Source organism: Eublepharis macularius, chromosome 4, assembly GCF_028583425.1.
Source record: "Eublepharis macularius isolate TG4126 chromosome 4, MPM_Emac_v1.0, whole genome shotgun sequence".
NCBI lineage: Eukaryota > Metazoa > Chordata > Lepidosauria > Squamata > Eublepharidae > Eublepharis > Eublepharis macularius.
In genome coordinates, this window is record NC_072793.1 from 164,267,397 (window position 1) to 164,292,747 (window position 25,351).

Consider the following 25,351-nt stretch of genomic DNA (forward strand, 5'->3'; position numbering starts at 1 on the left):
GCACCTGCAGGAGACCCTGTTCAGATGAACAAAGCTGCCATGGAGGAACATAGGGAGGGAGGCGGTCCCGTTGGTATGCTGGGCCAAGGCTGTGAACATTTTATGATTCGTGGCTAAATATGAAACAACAATGAAACACAAAGCTAGACAGTCTTCTGATCCAAAATATCTGAGAAAAACCACACTCAATAAACACGTGAAAGGAGAAGAATGTATACCTTTATGCTTATACACAGATCTGGTCCTCATTCCAGATTTGGAATCTGTACAATCCATTCTCATCCAACCTTCCCAGACTCCTCGGGAGAGGTATATCTTTGCTTTCTATCTTAATATATCTCCCTCTAGTTTCCAACGCGCAGTGCACCACAGAGAGCTGCCATTTTTGTTCCTCTTTTGTAGTTAGCATTTCAAACCTGGAAGACTGGATAGCTCTGCCCTAATTGATTCCACTTCTCTGTCCTATTCCCAAATCCTTCCCACATTTAAGCCTCTAATTTAGAAGTGACTGCTGCTCTAAATTGGAGAGCTCTTGTTGATTTTTGGGTTATTATTGTTTTATTGTTAATTTAGATAACTTTATCGTGAGATGACTGGAGAAGGCAATGGCAAACCACTCCATAAAAAGTCTGCAAAGAAAATGTCGTGATGCAACGTCCCCCCCCCCCCATGGGTCAGTAATGACTCGGTGCTTGCACAGGGGGCTTACCTTTACCTTATCATTACACAGCTGCGGGTAGAAAAGAGGAATGTGAAAACCATGACACAGATTTGTGAGTTTGGAGGGAGACTGAAATCCTGCTTTAGGGCATTATTTTGGGGAGCTCTCAAGGAAAATCCAGCCAGACGAATATATCACAGAATTCACGTTGGCTGCAACAGCTGAGGATTGTCAGAGAAAAGTGGGTCATCATGGAAGATTTCAAAACCTCACCATCTGGTTTTAAGATTGATGTAAGCTGGAAACACCCTTTTCCAAGCAGTACTGGCTTGCCCTAGCAAGTATAGCAAAAGTTTCTTTGCCAAAAATATTTTGGACAATGCTCAGCACGTACCTTCTGTCATGCTTGAAAATAATGGCATACTTAGTAAACCGCTCTGAGTGGGCATTAAGTTATCCTGAAGGGCGGTATATAAATTGAATGTTGTTGTTGTTATAGATGTTGGCAGAATCTGTATGATGAAATCCTCTCTAAATATCTATGCTGAATGATTTTGAACAATCCTCTTTGTTTCAAAAGCAATAGCAGCATGGCCTGTGAGGGTGATTTGATTGCCTTAAAGAGATAGACTTATGTGGCCTTTATCATACACTTGAAAAAAGGGCTGGAGGGCCTCTCCAGAGAAAGAGGTATTTGAGAACTCATAGAGAATGGCTCTCGTGTCAGCATCAAAAAAGGCCACGTGCCCCTTATGGTAGTCCAGAGAGACTCGGATCCTCTTGGGCTTCCCATTCAGAGATGGATGAGGGCGCTGATGAGTTGTGAAAGCCCAGTACCCATCTGCCCACTTCCCCACAGCCCAAATCCCTCCTTTAGGACTTAAGGTGATCCAGCCCTTTCTCTTCACAGACTTTTTGGCGACCCCCACAGCCCATCGACTTGCGCTTCCTACAATGACTTCAAAGATAAGTTGGCCTGATGTGAATCCCTCATAGCCCAGAACAGCAGTACATGTATCAAATCTCTCAGGATTATCAGGCAGGTGTTGATATTTGTCTTCATGTCTCACACTTTTCCGATCCTCGGACAGAACGAGTTGGGGATGGGCCGTGTCTGGGTCCAGAGTCAGTTTTGCTGTCGGACCCAAATGAGGAAACAGAAGAGAAGCACAGTCAGGTGGGAGATTAATCAACTTCCTGAGCCTCAGCTAAATACATCATCGCATCATCTTCACCTTCTGTGGGTAAGTCCCACTCATGGACGCTACTGATTATAAAACTATAGTTCAGTTTATTTTATTTTGCCACTATGACTAAAGAGAAAAACTGAAGCCCGGAGAATACTGAATAAGGAAACTCCATCCTAATTTATATATAACCCTATTTACTTTGGATGCCACAGTGTACAGGGAGGCAGGAGAGTGCAGTGGTGAGGGAACGGCATTTTGCACACTCTCAAAGATACTTTTCTACTCATATTTGGGAACTCTGCATACTGGGGAGGTTAAGGTCTAGACACAAATTAAATTGGGAAAAGTGAGAATAAGCAAGAGTGAAAAAAGAATCAGTTTTTGTAAAGTATTGTTGGATAACCAAGAGTGTATTATATTGGAAGGAAATGCATTGTAGGTGTTCTTAGGATGCAAGCAAGGAAAGTGGGGTCAGGGCTTAATTTCTAATGAGACGTGCTTTCATGAATGCACACCTGCATCCCAGCCATCAATGTATTCTTGTATTTTGCATCCTATGCTGAATTATTAGTGTGAACTGTACTGAACTGAGAAGGGATGGCTTGCCAATTGAGTTGTTATCAGCTACAAATATGTACTTTCATTTCTGCAGTAAGTGGCCTTGGAGGCCAGATGTGTAAAGCAACCTATGTATCCGTTCTCAGACACTGTGATGATTTAACACTGTGATGTGTCTAGAATAACCTTATCAGTTCCCATGTAACTCTGGGGTGGGGGGTGGGGGTTGGCACCAGAATAAAATGGACCCCAGGGTGGGAAGTTTCCCTATATCTAACCTTGTCCATGTTTGAATAATCTTAGGGTGATTATTCTTAGCCAATGGCTACCTTAGGGTGAACACCTTGTACTGTATAGATCTCTAATAAAGTTTGCCTCAACCAATACACCAAAGTGCTTGTTGTGAGGGACTTAGGGAATCTAACTGCCAAGACTGCCACCACTAAGGCCTGATTATATTAAGGTGAAGAGTAAGAGCTGTATTTGCTTATTCATGGGGGAAAGCACTCGGCTTATAATCAAAGACACACCTGAAAGGAGCAGTTCAGAAGCAAGTTTCAGCTGGGTAGCCATGTTGGTCTACAGCAGAAGAACAAGATCCAGGTCCAATAGTACTTTAAAGACCAACTAGATTTCCAGTATGAGCTTTCAAGAGCCAAAGTTCCCTTAGAAACTCCCTTAGAAATTGATCTTTCACTTGCTTTCATACTGGTCAATTGCTCATTCTAATGCTTCTTGGAATGTAAAGTGTGGTAATTAAGTTGTTCATTTGCCAAGTGGAACCTTCCAAGACTAGGGTTACTAACATGGGACTGTAATAAACCACAATGCACAGAAAAATGGGTACCTTAGTTACCACCTTTGTAGTGTGAACAAGAATTCAGAGAATATTGTTATAGTTTTAGATTGAACCCAGGGGTTAAATAAACTTATATTTCTTACCTGTACATTTTGTCTCATAGGGTTCAAAGTAGATGGGTGGTACCACTCTGGTCACTCTATTATCAGTGCTCTGTACTGAATCAAACCAGGTTTCTTCCATCCCTGATTGAATCCAAAATAATGAAGTCCTGTTAGGCAGTAGTAACCATATTCCTTACGCCATGGATATTTAAGTACTCCTTGCCTCACTGGTTCCATCTTGTTCCCCATGCTTTTCAACATGTATGTAAAGCTGCTGGGAGAGGTCATCTGGAAATCTGGGGTGAGTTGTCACCAATATGCGGATGACACTCAGCTCTGTCTTGCCAGAAGATCCTAGAGAGGCTGTTGACAGTGTTTTTGGGGAGAGACATGAAATCCAGTCCCAGCGTACATTTTTATACTATAATTGGGCTGTCCAGCCACATGCCCAGTGTGTGTGTTCTGGGATCTTATACACACACTCAAACAAAGAGCTGGTGACTCAAGCTGCTACTCTACAGACACCCTCTCTCTCCTAGACTGCTAAATATCACCCAGTCCCCTAAATTGCTCTTCTATTTCATCTTGTTTTCTAGTAAGCTCTGTATGAGTGTTGTATGCATTCTGTGCAATTGCCCTTTAATAAAAACCACTCTTGTTAAACACTAGCCTGTTTATTAAAGAGTTCTCTAGAGGAACAATCTTGATATGGGAGGCTGCCCTTGAAAATATTGCAAAAGCTATAGTTGGTACTAGGTATCCATTCTTCTGGTGGGGGTGGGGGAATCCTCTGCACCCACCGTTTGCCCCTGCTACTGCTTACTTGGCTTACTTGGCCAGCAGGGGGGAGGGCAGGGAGGGCAGGGAACAGGCCTCCCAGCTGTGCTCCCAGGGACAGCTCGACAATGTCACTCCCGGGAGTGATGTCATTGTGCCATCCTGAGAGTGCTCCTATGTTTTTCAGTGGTCCAATTTAGGCCCCAAATCAGCCCACTGCGAAGCATGAGCACACTCCTGCACCTTGCGTGATGATGTCACTTTCCAGAATGATCAGCCTGCTGCGAAGCATGAGCACACACCTGCACCTTGCACGATGATGTCACTTCCCAGGTGCAAGGGGCAAAGCCAAGGTAAGAGCTGAGTCTCCCCCTTGTGCTGAGAGGATAATGGGAATCGGCAATCCTAGTTGGCACAGAATGCTGTGGCCAGAAGGCTGACTGGAGTGGGTCATGTCCATGGCCTGCACCAGAGTTTCTGGTGCCTGTGGCCACGTGTGCATGTGCCCTGCATGTGCGTGCGCTCATTGATGACATCATCACACAGCGCAGGATGGATGGGGCGTCGTGCGGAGGCTGCTCCGTGCGCTGCCCCAGCAGTGGCTCACAGCTTCTGCATCCGGCTGGGGCATGTGGGGCTGAAGGAGTGCGCAGCGGAGCTGGTGTGGCTGGCTGCAGCTGCTGCTGCAGCCAGCCAGCCAGCCCCATGCTGCCATGAGCCACTGCTGGGGCAGCGCACGGAGGCTGCTCCTGGCTGGGGTGTGTGGCAGCGGCGGCAGCACGGGGCTGGCTGGCTGCAGCAGCAGCTGCAGCCCAGTCACACCAGCTCTGCTGCATGCGCCTCTGCCCCCAACACCCCCTCCAGCGCCCCTCCAGTGCCCTCACACCCGAGGCCACTGCCTACCTGGCCTCAATGGGCGCGCCAGGCCTGGTCATGTCATGCCAGTCTTGTTCCATCTACGCTGATTCCCAGTTTGCTCCTGGACCCAGTTCAAGGTGCTGGTATTAACCTTTCATGCCCTTGAGGCTAGCATTCCTTAAGGACTTGTTTCTCCCATATGAAACTACACATTCACTCCAGTCAGCTTTGGAGGCCCTGCTTCGTGTGCCCCCTGCCATCTGAGGCTTGATGGGAAGCAATAAGGTTGCCAGGTTCCCTCACCCTCTAAGCAAGAGGTGGGAGATCTTGCACTCCTCTCTTTTGTTGTCTTCCACACATGTGCTCCCAGACTACGCGATGCCATCACTTCCAGGAAGTGATGTCATTGCATTGGGCCTCGTGCAGCCCCAGGAAGTGCTCCTGCAGTCTGCAGTGGGCCAATTTCAGCCCATTTGGGGCTGAATTGGGTCTGTTTGGTGCCAAAATTGGCCCACTGTGAAGTGTAGCTCTGTAGGGCCCTCCCATCAGTGCTCCCGCACTCAGCAGCTGGCCAAATTGAGCCCGTTTGTGGCCAAAATCAGTCCACTACGGAGTGCAGGAGTGCTGCTGGGGCAGCATAATGGACCCTGGCTTGCTCCCATGCTTTGCAGTGAGCCAATTTCAGCCCCAAATGGACCAGATTTGGCCTGTTTGGGGCCCAAATTGACTCACTGCAGAGTGTGGGAGAGCACCATGCCACCCGGTAGCCTGCTCCAGGAGGTGTCCCCCCACACACACACTTTCCCCCCTGCTGGCTAGGTAAGCAGCGGTGGGGGATGGAGAGTGGAACCGGGGAATGCCCCGCCCCCAGTAGGGGACTGGTAACCTGAGAAAAGGCCTTCTGAGTTGTGGCACCAAAACGTTGGGACTTCCTCTCCAGGGAGATTCATCTGTCCCTTTCTATAGTTGTCTTCCACCAGTGGGGGAAGACTTGTTTTGTTTGGCGTACCCCAATAACCGTTATTGGCCCTCCTCCCTGTCTTTTGTGTTGTGTTTCTGTGTCTGTATAGTGGATCATTTTTATACTATTTTAAAAGTTGTTAAAATTTAAATTGTTTTAAGCTGTTCTTTTTTAATGTTTTAATATCTGCCACCTTGGAGACCCTATTTGGGTAGGAAGGTGGCATATAAATGGCTTAAATAAATAAATACTCTTCAGAACCATTTTTTTAAAGCAGTAGTCTCTTATAGGGGTGTGCAACAAAAAAAATTGGGAAAAGAGTAGAAAATTGCTTATTAACCCTCTTCAGTGTGCTCCAAAAAGATTCGGAGCACACCAACAAACTTCTGACCCCTCTGCTTATTTCACCCAATGAGAGGGGGACAAGGAGGTTTCCTCCTCCCTCTTCCATCTGGTGAGGAGGAGGAGGAGGAGATTCCCTCCTCCCTCTTCCACTGGGTGAAATAAACAGTGGGGTAGTAGGTTTAAAAACCTACACCACGCCGCTTTCTTCAGCCCCCTTCCTCAGTCCACTGAAAGCCAGGTTTCAAAGCATCTTTTCCTGCACCATTTGCAAGTGGTGTGGGAAGGGATGCTTTAAATTTTCAACCCATGCAGCTTTCAGCTGATTAGGGGGAGCACCAGTGTATCGGGGTGAAGCCAGCAGTGGGGCTTCCCTTCTACTATGATCATTTGTGGCAGGAGGAGCTTTCAAAAGCTTTAAAGTCAAACCCCATGCTGCTAGCTTCAGCTGATGGGCTGCTCCCCACCTGTCAGCTGAAGCAGGCAGTGCAGGGTTTGAAAGCACCCCTTTCCATGCCGCTCACCAGTCGCGTGGAAAGGGTAGCTTTAAAGTTCACACCCCACACGCTGCTCACCTTAGTTGACAGGCAGGGGCCCAAAGCTTTCCGAAGTGACCCAAATTGCTTTGGAAACCTTTGATTCAGCATTTCCAAATTGGGCCCACAATGCTGGGCCTGATTCAGAAATCCCAAATCTTTATAAATTAGGTCTGCTTTGGGTATTTACCCCAAATCGGAAACTTGAATTGCACACCCCTAGTCTCTTATTCAAAAGCTTGTAGTGCCATAGTATGTTGAAGGCTTTTAAGGACTGACATAATATTTCTAGTGTGTTGGAACTTTTGGTTGTTATCTAAAAACATGTACCCATTTTAATTTCCTTGAGAGAGCACTGCTAAATCTGACCCTGCATTTTTACATCACATTATTAAAAAAAACCCACCAAAGCGATCACAGGCTGCTGGCAGAGTTTAGGAAAAAATCCTATCTACACTTTGGAATTAACTTTCAATGGATTTACTACATTGGATTTTTGCAATAGTTAATAACTGAATGCAGGCCACTAATGCAACAGAGAGGCCTTCAGAGAATAGGCATGAACACATACTGATATACAGCAGAGAGAAAAAAACCAAGAGGTAGGTTGAACTACAGAAGAAAACATTCAATAAACCCTAAACACTAGAGAATGCTCCACAGCTTCCCCTAGGTTACAAGCGGACTAAAATACATTTTCAGCAATATTTTACAGTAACTAGACTCTTGGCAGGCTGTTGCTTCTCCAACATTGGCTAGCATTTGCGCATCTTATTACATAATTCTATAAGTGGGTATCCGACGACTCACCGGTTAGCCCAGAATGCAGGTGTGGTAGAGTGCCCCTAGGGGATAACAGGGGAGTCACTCTGTCGGCAGTGGCAATCCCGCGCCAACGGGGCAGGAACAAGTTGCTGGCGGGCACAGCAGCTCGTCTGGGAACTGGCACCATCCCCACACTCCCTGCCTGAAAGTGGCCAAATCCGGACCAGTTGGGATCATGATCCTGGGGGGGGGGGGCAGAGGGGCACATCAGAGGGCAAGCCTCGCTTGCTGCCTCCCCCAAACTGTGATCCCAGCGGGTGAAGGAGTGCAGCAGCAGGCAAACCTCGCTTGCTGGCTCTCCCTCAAGCTGCGATTCAGGCAGTGGGGAGGTGCGGCAGCTCCTGATCACCAGCTTCTGATGAGTTAGGGCTGGCTACACGGAGCTCCTCTTCTCTTGAGGAGTCCTGGCTGGTTACACAAAGCCCCTCTTCTGAGGAGTTCTCACTCTCACTGAGCCCAGACTGAGCCATGACAGGACTGGTCCCAGCTCTGCCTCTCCTCAGAAACAGTCAATAAGAGTGTGGCAAAAGCTGGGCAAGTGACAGTTTGAGTTGGTTATAAGGGAGGTACTGAGAGGGAGAAGGGTTTGAGACACTGTTAAGAAAGGCAACAGAAGGATAGCTGGATGTTAATCTGTTCTGTTACATAATAATCATTCTCTGTTTAGTGGCTGAGGGAAATTAAAGCTCATATACAAACCTCACACACTGGTCACAACCAATGGGCCAAATTTAATTTAATGGTGGCAGAGTATATATGGGAAGTAAACTCTAAGTTTCCTTTCCCCAATAACTCTGGGCTGTAGCTAGGTGAGGGGCAGTAAATAGAGAGAATAGGCTGCCTGTCTGGTAGAGCCTCTGAGAGAGGAAAAAGGGGACCCTGTGTATATTTAGGTCAGAGTTCTCTGCCTGATAATAGGTAAGGTTGCCAGGTGTCCAGTTTTCACCTGGACAGTTCAGTATTTTGGGGGACTGTCTGTGGAAAACATTTCCAAAATACTGGACACCTGGTCTGGCCCCTCCTCTTCCCCCATTTCCCAGCCTGGCTGCCCAGCCTCCTGTGCCTGGAACCCAATCAGCCTGGGGAAGTGGCCAGCCAGCCCGCTCAGGTGGCCTCCTACAGCTGCGTGAATTGCCTAAGCAGCCAGCCAGCCGAATCGCTAGGGTGGCCTCTTGCAGCTGTGTGGCCTGCCTGAACAACCAGCCAGCCTGCGGGCCCAGAAGTACTTGATTGCAATGATGTCATGTCCTGTAGTGATATCATCATGCTGGCTGGGCGTGTGCATACTCTGCACGCGCACGCAATTCTTTTTTAAAAAGTTTGCACACCCTCCCTCCCCGAGGTCCAGTATTATTCTGGACCCCATCTGGCAACCCTAATATAGAGGTTTGGTGGTGTGGGAGGACTGCTCTTAACTCCCTGGGAAGCCCCTGGACCTGTGAAGGGAAGTTTCTGCTAGGTGATTGTGCATAAGGGAGGGGGAGTCACAATAGCCTATTTATTTATTATCATCAATATTACTAGTCAAATTCTTCAGTACCTTTCAATTGTTTTAAAGCAGCCTTTGGAAAGGTGTTATCACAGATGCTCTGGATCTTCCTATTCAGCTCTGGAGGAAAAGCCACTGATTTCTCAAACTTTTGTTTTCCTTCATACCTGGTTGACAGAAAAAGTGTTAATCATCCATCCCTCAAATCCAAAATTCCTGAGTGGAACAAAAGAGGAAAATGAATCCCGACGGTGAGCAGCAGGGAAGTGTGCCAGTCCTCCCTCCAGCCTGGCCAGGACTTGACAGGCAGGAAGGCCTGCTTGTGTGAGCATCTTAGAGCGGAACCACAAGTGATGCCTGACACAGGTTGGACACTTGTCAGCTTCCCTCAAGTTTTGGTGGGAAATGTAGGCAGCATGGCGGAATGTTGGACAAGTGACAGTTGAAAAGTCCATTGGGCAGCAGTCAGAGAGCCAAGCTGCAAGACCAGGATGCCTACATTTCCCATCAAAACTTGAAGGAAGCTGACAAGTGTCCAACCTGTGCCTTTTGTCACTTGTGGTTCCGCTCTTAGTCAGTATGTCAGCACCATTTCTTCCGATGGGCATTATTTAATGTCTATTAGTCCTTGGCCATTTCCACACGGCTTACCTGCTTGCGTTATGTCCCGGCAGATCGTGCAAAAAATGCGGAAGATCCCTTTTTTTTGCACGAGATTTGTACGATGTCATGTGATGTCACACAAATCTCATGCAAAAAAATGCGATCTTCTGCATTTTTTGTGCGATCTGCCGGGACATAATGCAAGCAGGTAAGCCGTGTGGAAACGGCCCAAGTTTGTGCATCTTATGATGTTCAGTCATGAAAGAGTTAAACTGTTGCTTATGTTACTTAGTTAGTAAACTTATTTGCATGTAACCACTTAGCTGTCAAATGAGGTTTCTCACCATAGGACTGGGAGTCTTTATGCTTAATGATAGCTGAGTAAGGAATGAAGAAATGGAGTCCATCAGAGTCTTAACAAGAATTTGTCAACAAATATGGAACACAAAACAAAGTTCCATGGACTGGAAACAGTTTACATTCCAATTCCAAAAATGGGATGCCAAAGAGTGCAGCGAGCAACTATCAGACTATCACATTAATTTCCCGTGCAAAATTCTTACCATATATGGATCAAGAAATGCTAGATGTTCACGCTGGATTTAAAATAGGAAGAGGCACCAGAGATCACATTGCAAATTTACAATGGCTAATGGAACATACCAGGTAATTTCAGAAGAAAATCAACCTGTGTTTTATAGATTGCAGCAAAGCTGTAATGGAAAGGGCACAAGCAGTCATTTGTAGAATTCCCAGGTTCCCACTTATTAGGACACACAATCCCCCACCAATTCCCTCCAATGCCCACCAATGCCTTGGGGGATAAACTGGGGAGGGGAAAGGGCAGGGAAAAGTCTGGAGCGATGGCTCCACTTCCAGTTTAAACCAGAAGTGATAAGGGATGTCCTGCAATTTCTCAAAACCTCTAGGGTAAAACTTTTTGAAAAAAAACAGCACATCTCCAGTGATATGTTGACATCACTTCTGGGTGCACAGGAGTGACAGCATATTGCTGGCAATGTGAGGACACTGATGTCAGCCTCATGACACTGATAACAAGCCCCCCCCCCCAACAGCTAGTAAATCTCCAACTGGTTGCCGGGGGGACCTAGCAACCTTAGCCATTAGGGAGAACTGGCCTGCAACTCACTTTCAGAGGCTTTTCAACTTGTTCATGATCCACAGGTTGGAAACACTCCTCTAAACTTTAGAGCACTCCTCTGTAATACTGAGATGCTACTTTTTATCCCAGAAACAGCCACCAACTTGAATATGTACATAAGCATCCTTGAAAAAAACCCTTAAACTCTATTACAGAGTAAACAAAGACAACGCACATCAGGCAGAGAAAAAACTTGAGTCTGAAAGCAGAGTTAGGGAGCTCAGGCTTGCTGTGAGTACACGAATGTGGTACAAGTATGAAAGATAATCTCTTTTTCATTTTTAACATGCCAGATGGTCTGTAGTCCTATGGTTTCTTCTCTAAAGTCCAAAGGAACAAGTTCATTATATGCCATCCAGACCCTTCCCAGCACATGAACAGAAATGAGTGGGACCCACTTACCTCTGCAAGGTGCTTTTGAAATCCTGGAGGGAAAAGAGAAGGAATAGTCAGTGCTTGTCGTGGATCACACTAAAAAAACCCTTCACATGCTCTATGATGATGCTTTTTGGCCCTTTGTGTCTGCCTGCCACACAACACTCAAAGGCTGGGGATTTGCCTTCATGTCTTCATAAAATATGGAACGTATACAAGGCAACACAGCACCTAATAACAACAGAAGTGAAATCTAGTGTGTATAAATCAATAAGTCAGCTCTCACTTGAGGGCACTCTCCACCACCATAAACGCTTACTAGATTTTAATTATAATACAATGATAATAAATATAATAAGTCTATAAACTGACAGACTATCTCATGACTAGGTAAATACAATTTCCAATACCTAGTGTTAATTATATATAAACTCCAAATACAATGCTCCAATATATCAACCATATGGCAGTGCCGTAGCATGGGTCTCTGGCACCTGGGGGCAGCCCTGGGGCTGTTGGCGCCCCTACTGTCAGTCCTTGGCAGGCAGATCCCCAAGTACTCCACAGCAAACATACACAGGTGATTTGGTTGAAGTAACTTTTATTGGAAATCCATTAGGTTCAAGGTGCTTAGATAGTGGAATTGGCAGAAGTGACGTGTTAAGGGAAAGAATGGTTAGATAAAGGGTAATGTCCTGACCAGCAGCCGTGCACCTGGTGCAAGCGACCCCCCCCTGCCCCCCAGTAGATCAGGCCTTGCCATATGGCAGGGGTGGCCAAACTTGCTTAATGTAAGAGCCACATAGAATAAATGTCAGATGTTTGAGAGCCACAAGACATGATGCATTGAAGTGACTTCAGATGAAGAAGTGGATTTGGGGAGTGTCCTGTAAGTGACATCACAGGAAGGGGTAGGGTTTTGATGCAGTATGCTGGAAATGACATCATCAGAAGGGGTGGAGCTTGGGAAGAGCCATCACCCTACCTTTGACTTGGAAGAGAAACACAAAAGTGATGTCACATCCTTGCTAGGCTTCACCCCAAATTCCCCAGGTATTTCTAAGTCAAACATGGCAACCCCAACATTTTTACTGAAAATATGAAAGGCATAGAAAGAACGAAGGAAGGAAGGAAGGAAAGGGAGGGAAAGACATGAAAAGAAAGGAGGGAATGGAGGGAAATAAAACAAAATAAAATGTATGGCCATGGTGATAGAGACCACCAGGAGCCACACAATATGTCTAGAAGAGCCACATGTGGCTGCCGAGCCAGAGTTTGGCCACCCCTGCCATACGGTAACAAAATACATCAAAACAGTCTCAAATACAAAAAACCAGTGGAGCTTCAAGAACCTTATTTTTTATGCTAGATCTGTGTTCAAGAATTTGGGTCTTAACAGCCCACATGTTACTTCTCACATACAGTCTGTAGCATGGGTCAATGACAACATACACACTACTTAGGTATTAAAGTTTGAAAAATGATTCAGCTATAACAGTGGTTGAATCAGAAAGACAAAGAGCCTTTTCAATCAGTAGAGGCTCATTTTTTAAAGAGAAATTTACACAAGACCCTATTACATATGCATTTGAATGCATGCCTATAGCAAGTGTGATTATGAACATTTTTTTAAACATTGCCATTTGGTAGCTGGTATTCCAGGGTGCAGTGACAGACCACGTGTAGGTTTCAGATGAACCAACAATATTAGGGATATAATAGTACATTCTACATGGGCACGAACCAAAAAAATTTAATGACTGTGTGGTTTGTGGTTCGGTGCTGACGATGATCCCGAGGTCACGAACCACAACGAACATTTTCTGTTGCTGAACCAGTTCACGGTTCGCAGTTTGTGGGGAGCAGAATGGCCCCTGTTGCACGTAGAGAGCCCATATTCCCGGGGAGTGTTTTGCAGGCTCTCCTACAGCCATCACCCAAGTTTGGACAAGATTGCAAAAGGGATCTTGGAGTGATACCCTCTCCAATCTGAGGCCCCCAGGAAACTCCCACTTGATACAATTAGAGCCACCGGTTGATGTTGGCCCAATGTAGAGAAGGTGGGTTTTGAGGGCAGCTGCCAGGCCTGGTGGGCACAGGAACGCGGTGATTAGCCACCTCCCCTTTAGGGGGTGGGGGGTCTGGCCACTTGCCGGCGACACCCCCCATATGCCCACCCACCAGGCCAAAGAGGAGCACACTGGTATTCGGCGTGAGAGGGAGAGGATATGTCATTCGGACAGGGGCCTGATCCCCCAGCAACTGTGGGTCCTCACCCGAGGGTCCCACTGAGGAACAGTGCAGCAGCAGCTGATAGCACCCACCTCCCTGCCTTGCTGGAAAGGACAGGAGGGAGAGGAGATGTCATTTGGAGGGGAAGTGGGAAGATCCACCAACAGCCACGAGGCCTTCTCCGAAGCTCCCACTGAGCTACTCTGTGGCGGCAGCCAACAGTACCCACCCTGCCTTGCCAGAAAGGATGGGAGGGAGAGGAGATGACATTTGGAGGGGTACGTGGGAAGATCCCCCTGTAACCGCCAGTCCAAAGTGGAGCGCACTGGTATTCCCAGCGCAGGCTGGAAGTAGGGTGATTACGGCAGCCGCCGGGCCTGGCAGGCACGGGAAGGCGGCAACAAGCCACCTCCCCTTTAGGGGGCAGGAATACCCTAAAGCGTTGGTTATATTGTCAGGAGACTTTAACGCACGAATAGGAGGTAATGATGAGGCCTTGCTTTCAAAGGTGCTGGGCTCATCTGATTTAGTTCTTCCATCTCCCTGGTTTTCCAGATGTTCTAGAGATCCCAAAATTAACTCAGCCGGCAAGCATCTGGCCTCACTGGCGGTCACGTTAAATCTGGTGCTTTTGAATGGCACTGTCAACCCTAAGCGATCAGGTTGTTTCACCTGCATTACCTCTAATGGTCTAAGTGTAGTTGACCATTTATTGGCATCCCCAAGCTTACATTCCTTAACCACCAATGTGGAAGTAGGTGAATATCTTGGGGGAGATCACCTCCCTTTGATTCTTGAATTCACACCTCAGCAGATGGATATGCCCACCTATATCACTATGGCCCCCCAAGATCGGACCCTTTTCAAGAAATCTATCAAATGGTCCCATGAGATCAAGTCCCAGATAGCTGAATTGCTTAATCAAGGAAAGCCTGATATATGCTGGGCACAACACTGCCATTCAGATGAAACGCAAGGAGGCTTGGAATATTATAGAATGTTGATGAGGAGTTTGTCATCTTTCTTCTCTGTAGATAAGAGGGTTATTAAGCAAGAAAATGTTGCACCTAATTTAAGGGGTAATAATTGGTATGATGAGGAATGTAGAAAGCTGAAGAGATTAATCAGAACACAGTTTAGAGTCGCTAAAATCACAGGTCTTCAGAAGGAAGTTGTAAAGATCAGACTTCTTAAACAACAATACAGGAAGACCATTAAAAGGAAGAAAGAGTTGGCAGCCTTGAAAGACTGGGAATCCCTTCATCTAGCGACAGTAAAAAATGATCATAAGCTTTTCTGGAAGCTAGTCAAAAATTCATCTACTTACTCACATGAAAACTTAGATATTACCACACACCAGTGGATTTCTCATTTTAGTGCCCTTTTTCAGAGTACAAAAGAACCTATACAAACCACTATCACAGTACCTTGCTTTTCAAATGAGAACACTGGAACTTGGCCAATGGTCTCTCCAAGCCAAATAACTAATATAATAAAACGTCTGAAACGGGGCAAAGCACCCGGACCGGATTTTATCCCTCCTGAATTGTTCCTAATGAACCCTGATTGGTGGGGGGCTTGTTTAGCTCCCATATTTTCATCAATAAATAGTTCAGGTTCCATGCCATCTGACTGGAAGCGTTCAATTATAATCCCAATTTATAAGAAAGGTAATAGGTCCGACCCTCATAACTATCGTCCTATAAGCCTACTTTCTATTCCAGGGAAAATCTTTGCGGCACAACTTCTTGATAGGTTAACGGATTGGATGGATCAAGAAGCAGTACTCTACCCTGAACAAACAGGCTTCCGTACAGGGGCCTCGACTATGGATCATTGTTTGGTTTTACACCATCTAGCAAGCAAATATTTGGCACCCCCCGGCGGTAAACTCTATGCGGCCTTCATGGATTTGAAGACCGCATTTGACTCTATTAATCGTTGTAGATTGTGGCGTAAATTGTCAGAATCTACAATAGATAAAAGACTTTTATATTTAATAACGAACTTATATACTGACACTTCCGCCCAAATTAGGTACAACCGGCAGGGTCAATTAACTCCAAGTTTTCAAACCGATAAAGGTGTGAAACAAGGTTGTTTGCTGGCTCCATCCTTATTTAATCTATTCATTAATGACATGATTCCATTTGTGAAATCACATACCAGACACCCCCCTTATCTAGCAAATACTCCAATTTCGATTCTTTTATACGCAGACGATGCTCTCCTTATCTCCAAAACAGAACTAGGTTTAAAATCACTAATTAACGCATTTATTACATATTGTAATAATGAGGAACTTAAAGTTAATTATGCTAAATCAAAAGTCCTGAGATTTTCCAGGTCCTTCCATAACGGCCCCAAATCGATAAGAGTACTGGGAGGGGCTTTGGAGAGAGTCCCCTCCTTTAGTTATCTTGGTATCACTTTTAACTACAATCTATCATGGAAACCACATATTCAGGCTGCTCTGAAGGCTGCAAACATTTCATCAATGGCAATTAAAAAATTCTTTTACTCCAAAGGAGCAAAACATATACCAGCAGCCATTAGGATTTTTAATGCTAAGGTTATCCCACAGATACTTTATGGGTGTGGAGTGTGGATTGAAGGTGTATCCGACAACCTTGACACCCCTCTACACACATTTTTGAGGGAGATAGCGGCAGTCCCGAGATGCGTAGCAGGTACTGCACTTAGAATCGAATTCGCCCAACCCTCAATTGAGAAGAGAGCATGGATTACAGCCTTTAAGTTGTTCTTGAACAAGGAAATTTACAAGGACAATTCAGGGAAAGTAGGTTTTGCACACTTGATCCCGCAGGATACCTATAAGAGTAGCTGAACTAATTTAATTAACCAGAAACTAAAAATTCTGGATATTGATATAACATCTTTACAGTCAAATGAGGCCCTAAGAGTTATAAAATTAAAACTAAAGGATCTCGATTACAGCAGTACTCTCCAGAGAGCCAGACGTACATGTTCGGGCTTATCCCTGGGACTTTCACCCCCAGAGGCTATTCCATCTTATTGCTATTCTTTAAAGATTCCAGCTCAACGCAGAGCCTTCACATTGGCTAGACTTAACTCCTTCCCCTCTAAAGTGCTTTCTGGTCGTTTCTCTGGACTCCCTTATTCTGAACGAGTTTGTGACTGTGGACAAGGAAAGTTAGAGACCTTGGATCATATAATAGTTTTTTGCCCTAAGTGGAGTAAGGAAAGAGAGAGATTTATTATTCCTATTATGTTAAAAGAAAAGCTTCCCTTCCTTCCTTGGGCAATCTCAGTGCTACTGTCTGATAACTTTCCTGACAATCAAACCTCTGCTATAGTGGCTTCCTTTTTAGCCACGGTGATAAAGAAACAAAATCTTCATGAGCTTAGATAGTTTAAAGTGATAATGACGAGTTATGTCTGTGTGAATTGGGTCTGTTCAAGTGTACAGTTCATATTTTGTTGGTGTTTGTATGGCTTATGGCTTCGGCCAGAAAAGCAATAAACAACAATAAAGGGGGCAGGGGGTCTGGCTGCTTGCCGGTGGTACTTCCCATGTGTCCACCCACCAGGTCAAAGAGGAGCATGCTGGCATTCCCGGCGTGGATGAGAGAGGACGTGTCATTCGAATGGGGGCCTGATCCCCTAGCAACCACAGGTCCTCACCCGAGGGTCCCACTGAGGAACAGTGCAGCAGCAACCGACAGCACCCACCTCCCTGCCTCGCCAGAAAGGACGGGAGGGAGAGGAGATGTCATTTGGAGGGGAAGTGGGAAGATCCACCAACAGCCACGAGGCCTCCTCCTAAGCTCCCACTGAGCTACTCTGTTGCAGCAGCCAACAGCACCCACCTTCCTGTCTTCACGGAAAGGACAGGAGGGAGAGGAGATGTCATTTGGAGGGGTCAGAGTGCTCCAGAGAGGGACAGGTCAAAAGAGGGTCGTGAAGTCAGAAGATCCCAACAGCCGCGAGGCTGCCTCCCAGGATCCTACTGAGGAACTCTGTGGTGGCAGCCAGCATCAACTACCTTCTTGCCTTTGCGGAAAGGATGGAATAGGACAGGACCGGAGAGGTTGTTGGGAGGGGACTGAGTGTTCCGGAGAGGGCAAGGTGAGAAGAGGGACCATGTACTTGGGTGGGAGAGGAGGGTCGAGCCCGAGGCTTCCTGGCTGCATTGCGCAGCAGGACTGGGACAGAGGGACACAACATCCACCCTGAAGGAGTGCGCAGACTGCTGCGACAGAGGCTTGTCCGTTCCCCCTGTGTCACAGTGGAGGCTGTTGCCAGCATCACCCACCTTCCTGCCTTCATGGAAAGGACATGACTGGTTGTGGTGGCATTACCCATTCACCCCTGCCCAGAATTTGGCTGTTGGCAGGGGACACCACGATGTACAATTTTATGTGCAACAGCAGTTGATCTGTCCCTCAGGGCCAAAAGTCGAAGCATCATACAGCACCCACCTTCCTGCCTTCACAGAAAGGGTGTGAGGGCAAGGGACCCATTGCCCCCTGTTCAGAGGGGGCAGCAGGTGCCCATGGAAAGGGGGGGTACCATGCAGTGCCACACTAACACCAGCAACAGCAGCAGAGCTGTTCCTTGTGGCAGAAAGCAGCCTCAGCTGGCAGCACCACACCTTCCTGCCTTTGCGGAAAGGACATGACTGGTCATGGCATTACCCATTCACCCCTGCCCAGAGGGGACAGCGTCTGCCGTTGGCAGGGGCCACCGTGATGTACAATTTTATGTGCAACAGTAGTTGATCTGTCCCTCCTTGCCAAATGCTGAAGCATCATACAGCACCCACCGTCCGGCCTTCACAGAAAGGGTGTGAGGGCGAGGGACCCATTCCCCCCTGCTCAGCGGGGGGCAGCAGGTGCCCATGGATAGGGGTGCACCATGCAGCTCAAACCTGTCAGCTCAGAATATGCATCTGAGCTGCCCCTTGTGGTCCAAAGCAGTGGCAGCAAACAGCACCCACCATCTTGCCCTTACAGAAAGGGTGGGAAGGGCACATTCCCCCCTGCTCAGAGGGGACACCAGGTGCCATGGAAGGGGGCATGATGACATCATCATGTGATGATGTCATCACGTGGTCCAGGGTGTGTGCGCATGCAGAGCATGCACATGAGACTGGCCTCCAGCGCCAGAAACCCTGGCACCGGGGCTGTCGTTAGCAGCATGGAAAAGGGGACAACAGACTCTATCAACATGAAATAGAAATGCCTAATTCATAATAGGCCACACTAAATTGAATGCTTTGTCCTGTTTCTTCTGGGTGCTCCTGTACATATACCAAGTTTCAAGCACCATCAGCTGGGACCCCACTTCTTAGGTAGGTGAAAGGTGCACACAAAGGCATGCAGCCAGCTTTCACCTGGGAAAGCACCAGGTCTGTTCCTGCCAGTCTTACCTGCAGGAATTCAATTGCTGGTTGCTGCTCTTTTTCTTCCATGTCCTGGATGAGACTTTCAAGAGAGGAGAATTCCTGGGAGATTTTGGCCAGCTGTTCATCCCTTTTTCTTGCAATCTCTTTTTCTACTTCCTCCATCCTGCCCAGCTGAAGTTTCTCCTCTTCCTCCAAAAACTGGCTGAGTTGTCTGAACTCAGCCACTGTTTTCTGCTTTGCTGCTTCTGTTTGCTCCTGTGGCAAGTAGACAAAAAGGGGGAAAGCAGCCCATGGTCAGGAACAGTCAATTCTTGTGATATCAGAAGGATGAGGATTGCATAGAATAGGCACTTCTGGCTTTTCCTAATCCTTAGAATTCTTAGACTCATCCTTAGAATGGCCTTTAAAGACCATCTTTGTAATATTTTTATTGGAATTTTAAACAAGTTAATTAAAAGAAACATACAAAAAAGAAAGAACATAATTCTAGAAATTAAAGAAAAAAGAACAAAAAGGTATAGAAATATTAGATATTACGCTCTAACTCTAAAATTACCATAAATGAAAATTACTCCATTCTATCTAAACATTCCTTTCCTTTCCCTGATCTTCAAAAGCACAAATCATTCATTCATTTGTTTCTGTTTCTCACAAAAAGTCTAATAAGTAACCAGATATTCATCTAGTGTCTTTTCTCTGATCAAAGACATCAATTTAGTCATCTCAGCACAGTCTATTGTTTTCTCACCTTGTTAATTTGTTTTATTATTTGTATATTGATTTTAGTTTTTGTTTTTATCGATTTTAACTGTTCACCGCCCAGAGTCCCTGGGGATGGGCGGTATATAAATTGAAAAAATAAATAAAATAAATAAATACCCTATAGTCAATTTTTGCAGATAAAAAGAAATACATCACAAAGAAATGACTATCTTAGAGTAGCTGAAAATATGAGTGAAGCATTCAGAGCGCGTGGTTACCCTAAACACGTGATAGAGCTGGCTAGAAATAAGGCTGATAGGACCTCACGGAGGGCATTATTAAAATACAAGAAAACAGAATCACTTGGGCTTTGGACTTTTCTTCCCTTTCTGGGAAAATATCGAAGATTATACATAGGAACTGACATATTTTACAAGACATTCCTGGATGCGACTCTCCACCACAGATTGGGTTTAGACGAACCAGGAGTCTAAGAGTGCTGGTTCACTCCGATTTAAAGGTACAGGCAGACAGTTCTACTCTGCCCAGGGGACATTTCCCCTGTGGTCACTGCAGTATCTGCCCGCTTAGCATTGATTTGAAAGATATAACTCATCCAGTGTTAGGCCGTGCCCTTTTTTCTAAAGGTTTTTCTACGTGTGCCACTCCAAATGTAGTCTAGCTTATCAGATGCACATGCACTTTACTATACATAGGGAGTACATCACTCCCAATCCGTCTTAGGATTCAGGAGCACATATCTAAAATAAAAACGCAAAACCCAGAGGCCCCTCTTTCTCGGCATTTTCAAACTTACCACAAGAGTGAAAGGGAGCTGAAATTCTCAGTACTGGAGGTTTTAAAAGACTCAGGTTATGCCAACAGGTTCTTATTATAAGCGGAAGCACGGTGGATTTTCAAACTCAATACCCTAACCCCCCATGAACTTAATAATGAATTAGATTATTCAGCATTCTTATGATCACTTAAATGTTTTTTATGAATTTGGTGTTATTTATTGAACTTTTATAAATACAGTGTTTATTTATTGACTATTTATTGGATATTGTATGTATATTCCACCCTTCATGTATATTTCTTGTAATTCTAGGATTTAACGATGTCCCTGCGAGGTATGAATTTTACTTTCTATTAATTTTTAACATTTATTGTATATTTATTGGAATGCATACATATTTATCACTGTAATTTATTCATGTACCTTACTGGTGTATGTAATTCAGGATATGAATATTTTGTGCTATTACAGCCATATAGGATTATTTTCCATGGGAAGGGTTATATATAAGAGGGTGACTGTGCGTTCCTATATTGAAAAGGGACCTTTAAGTGGATCTCGGAGTGAATTGCTATATAATTAAGGGAAAAGGTCAATTAATTACCCCACCGTGACTTTACGGAGCTGGAGGATATTCCATTGGATTTAGCTATGACTGTAAGTAGACAACTTTAGTTTGGATATATTTTGTAATTTTAACGGTTCGGGTAGCTGATTTGCTGCAGTTCTGTTATAGGTTTAGTGGCCTGATGAAGGAAGTAGTTTGAAACAAGTGAAATCGAATAAGCCGGCAAAGCTCATTGCCATTGCCAGTCACCACTGCTATCCATGGCGTCTGCCAGCAGGAAATGTTACTGCTTGGTATTCTTAAGAAGACGCATGACGTTCTGTATTGCTACACTGTCTACCAGGACTGCTGCTGCTAATCTCCGCTGCCATCTACAGCGTCAGCCAGCAGAAAACGTTACTGCTTGATGTTTTGAGGAATGTGAGTGGCGTTTTGTAACTACTATACTGTTTACCAGGACTGGTCATACTCACCTCATTAAATTCATCATTTTCATATTGTTGCTGCTTGCTGTTCATACCATTTACCACCAGTGAACGCCTACGATTTGGAAGTGTCTAGAAGACATGTGGTGTTCCGTTTCCTTCTCTACCCTTTGGGACTGTGATATCGCATGCACTGATTGTTGTATATACGGCTTTACTTCCTGTGAGCTGTGTGCTCTTTTTGATTTAGAGATGAAAAAGTAACAATATTATTTTCTTTCTTTGCAGGTATTCTCCCATGTGTATTTCTGGGGAGCAAAAAGCACTCCAAGTTAAGTATTCTACCAAGATGTTTGATGAAGAAGAGCTGAATCAAGACAAAGTAAATTCTCTTGAGGAAGACCTTCTCCTCCCAGGGACACTGTTGCTGATTCCCTAGCCTTTGCTCAATGGTGGATCAGTAGTTTAAACCATGCATTTCATTGGATCTTTATCAAGGGCATAGAGGCATATGTCCTACGTCAATTTATGTCATACCCAGCAATCTCAGTCTTACATGTTTCACATGGAGTACTACAATCAGAGCAGCAACTGCCTGATCGTGGCCAGGTGAAGGGGGGAAGGCATTGCTGCCTGCTCTGCACCTGATTCCTGCCGGGTGAAGGGGGCAGTCATTGCCACCTACTTCATTCCTGATCCCGGCCAGGTGAAGGGGGAGTATTGCTGTCTACTCCTTACCTGATTCCCGCCAGGTTAAGGGGGGTGGGCATTGCCCCCTGCACTGCTCCTGATCCCAGCTAGGCAATGGGAGGAAGGCATTGCTGCCTGCTCCACGCCTGATCCCAGTCGGGTGAAGGAGGGATGGGCATTGCCTCTTGCTCTGTATCTCAATCTCTGCAGGGTGAAAGCAGGGGAGCAGTTGGGCATTGGTGCCTTCTCCCTGCCCCAATCTCTGCCAGGAGAAAGTGGGGGGCAGGAGGGAGAGATGGGCTGCCTCACCTACGCTTCCCACTACGGTGTGCTCTCTAGAGGCATGGGCTTCTTCACCTGGACTTTCTGCCACAGTGGCACCCTCTGGAGGTGCACCAGGATAAGAAGTGAGTTGTCTGGAATATGACTTGCCTTTTATATAATAGGATGACCACCATTCTCTTTGTGACCAGAATCTGAAATGATCTCACCTAATCAAGGTTTTTCTTTTAGGATGAACTATTTTAAAAGGGTGCTTGGGAACCTTATTTTGCATTTTAATGAATTTTGGTAATTATTTCTTATGAATCTGATCGAGCTGCTCCCCCCACCTGTACTTTTGGACTTCTGTTCTCTAGATCTGAAAGTGAGTGGGAGGGACACCTTTAGCTGCCCCTTTTCTATGTTCAGGGCAAGCCCAGAGCGAAACCACAAGTGACAGAAAGCACAGGTTGGACACTTGTCAGCTTCCCTCAAGCTTGCAGCTTGGCGGAATGTTGGACAAGTGAGAGTTGAAAAGTCCATTGGACAGCAGACAGAGAGCCAAGCTGCAAGACCAGGACGCCTACATTTCCCATCAAAACTTGAGGGAAGCTGACAAGTGTCCAATCTGTGCCTTTTGTCACTTGTAGTTCCGCCCCCAGTGCTTTAGACAACTATAGAGATGCAGGTGTAAAAATCTTGATGCATAACAATTTAGTAAACCCAGCAAAGACTTCAGTTCCAACACTGATTTTGGTGATGGTGCTTCAGTAATGGCACACACTACTGGATGTAAGCCTGCTTCATTAATCTTGTGTCCCAGGCATACAATTTCAAAGGTCCTGAAAGGTACACTTCTCCTTATGGTGAATGCCTGCAGATGATAATTTTGTAAGTATTTAATATAGATTTGCCAGTCTTCTGCCTCAGGTTCTCCTGTGATTAGGATATCATCATGAGAGGGTATACAGAAGCCCTCTACACATGGCCCCTCTGCATGTTAAGTGAAATGTGCAGAGAAGGAGAGACCCAGCTCCCACGGAAGCATGCCTAGTGTTACTGCCAGGGCTTTTTTCTGGGAAAAGAGGTGGTGGAGCTCAGTGGGTTGCCACCACAAGGGGCAACTCCTGGTGGGAGGTGGTGCCTGTGGTACCACATGCACATGCACAAAGTGTGCACATGCTTCCGGGACCATGCAATGATGTCACTTTGGGTCAGCTGGAACAAGGGAGAAGTTTTTTTAAAGTTTAAATCACCGTCAATGAAAATGGTCACATGGCCAGTGGCCCCGCCCCCTGATCTCCAGACAGAGGAGAGTTTAGATCGCCCTCTGCACTGTGGCACGGAGGGCGATCTAAACTCCTCTCTGTCTGGAGATCAGGGGGCGGGGCCACCAGCCATTTTCAAGAGGTGCCGGAACTCTGTTCCACTGTGTTCTGGCTGAAAAAAAGCCCTGGTTACTGCTAAACAAAAGTATCTGTCATTTGCCATAAAGTGGCAACTAACACTATTAAGTCATCTAGGGAAGATCAGGGCATTCCTAGTTAGTGCCCTGTGCTTTGACTCTTCATTTTATGTTCAATTTCCAGATATTGATGTAAGTTTCTGTTGACTTCTCAGAGAAAACAAGACTTACAAGCAGTCCTTGGCATTGATTTTCTGTGTCTGCTTTGTAGGCCAGAATTTCTTCTCTCTCCTTCCTCAGGATCTCAAGGCAGTCACAAAATTTACCCTGAAATGAAAACAAAAGGTCAGGCTTTCTTATTTTGTAGAGGTTTACTGTACAGAGAGATGGCACGGTAATGTTTGACTTCAAAGACATGATGTCATCGCACCCCCTGCGAGTTCACATGCGCAAAGATAGCCAAAAGTGACTGCTGGGCCCCACATCCCACTGGGAGGGTAAAGGGACCTGGCAACCCTACTTGACATGCTGCTCCTGCATGAAGAACGTTGTAATGCACGCTACATAGGCATACTCTTAAAGACAATTTGGAAACTCTAGCTAGTACAGAACACTGCAGCTCAATTGGTTATCACGAGCTAGCTGCAGTCAGCTGACACTCCATTGGTTACCAATCAGCTAAAAGGTTCAGTTCAGGTGGTGCAGAATGCTGCAGCTTGTTTAGTCTCAGGAGCTAGATGGAGCATGCATATCACTCACATTCTGCTTTCACTCCATTGGCTTCCTATCAGTTACTGGGCCCAATTCAAGGTCATGATGACTATCACATTCAAAGCCATTTCATGGCCTAGGCCCCTCTTATCTGTGCAACTATCTCTCCCTCTATGTTCAGTCATGGCAATTTTGCTCATCTGGTCAGAGCCTTCTCCAGATTCCACCCTGCAGCTGGGCAAAATCAACAGCTGCCCACACGTGCTTTCTCTGTGGTAGCCCCCATTTTACGGAATGGCCTGCCTGAGGTGAGCCCCCACTCTCCTGGCTTTCCACAAATGATGCAAAAATGAATTATTCAAGAGGGATTTCTACCCAGATTACAGGACTGTGTCATAAGAAATAGCCCAGAGAGATGTCTTGTTAGGGACAGGGACTAAACACTACAGTTTTGAGTACCATCTGCTGATGTAGATATGGGCCTACTAGGGAGTTTTCCATGCTGCTAAACATGCCAAAAAATTTCTGCTACCATTCCCTAGGGTTGCCAGATAACAACAAAAACAACAACAACATTTGATTTATATACCACCCTTCAGGACAACTTAATGCCCACTCAAAGCAGTTTACAAAGTATGTCATTATTATCCCTACAACAAAACACTCTGTGAGGTGGGTGGGGATGAGAGAGCTCCAGAGAGCTGTGACTAGCCCAAGGTCACCCAGCTACCTTCAAGTGGAGGAGTAGGGAATCAAACCCAGCTCTCCAGATTCGAGTCCCACACTTTTAACCACTACCCCAAACTGACTCTCCTCTTACCCTCCCAGCGGGAGTGGGGAGAATAGGGATCCCATTCCCCCTGTAGGGGTGGGGAATCCCCTGCTCCCACCTTTCACCCCTGGCACCACTTACCTGGCTGGTGGGGGAA

General features: G+C 45.9%; 1 protein-coding gene across 3 annotated transcripts in view; it reads right to left on the reverse strand.

The window, feature by feature from the left end:
* The window catches only part of LOC129327341 (tripartite motif-containing protein 10-like), a 35,621-nt gene continuing 10,270 nt past the window's right edge, over positions 1-25,351 (reverse strand). For all 3 annotated transcript variants that reach the window (XM_054975903.1, XM_054975901.1, XM_054975902.1), the window contains 6 exons: positions 23,943-24,038; positions 18,886-19,116; positions 11,268-11,290; positions 9,152-9,267; positions 3,352-3,453; positions 1-1,796 (listed from right to left, as the gene is read on the reverse strand). In XM_054975903.1, the coding sequence (XP_054831878.1) occupies positions 1,279-1,796; positions 3,352-3,453; positions 9,152-9,267; positions 11,268-11,290; positions 18,886-19,116; positions 23,943-24,038 (1,086 nt within the window). In that variant the 3' untranslated portion in view covers positions 1-1,278. The remainder of the gene's footprint in view (positions 1,797-3,351; positions 3,454-9,151; positions 9,268-11,267; positions 11,291-18,885; positions 19,117-23,942; positions 24,039-25,351) is intronic.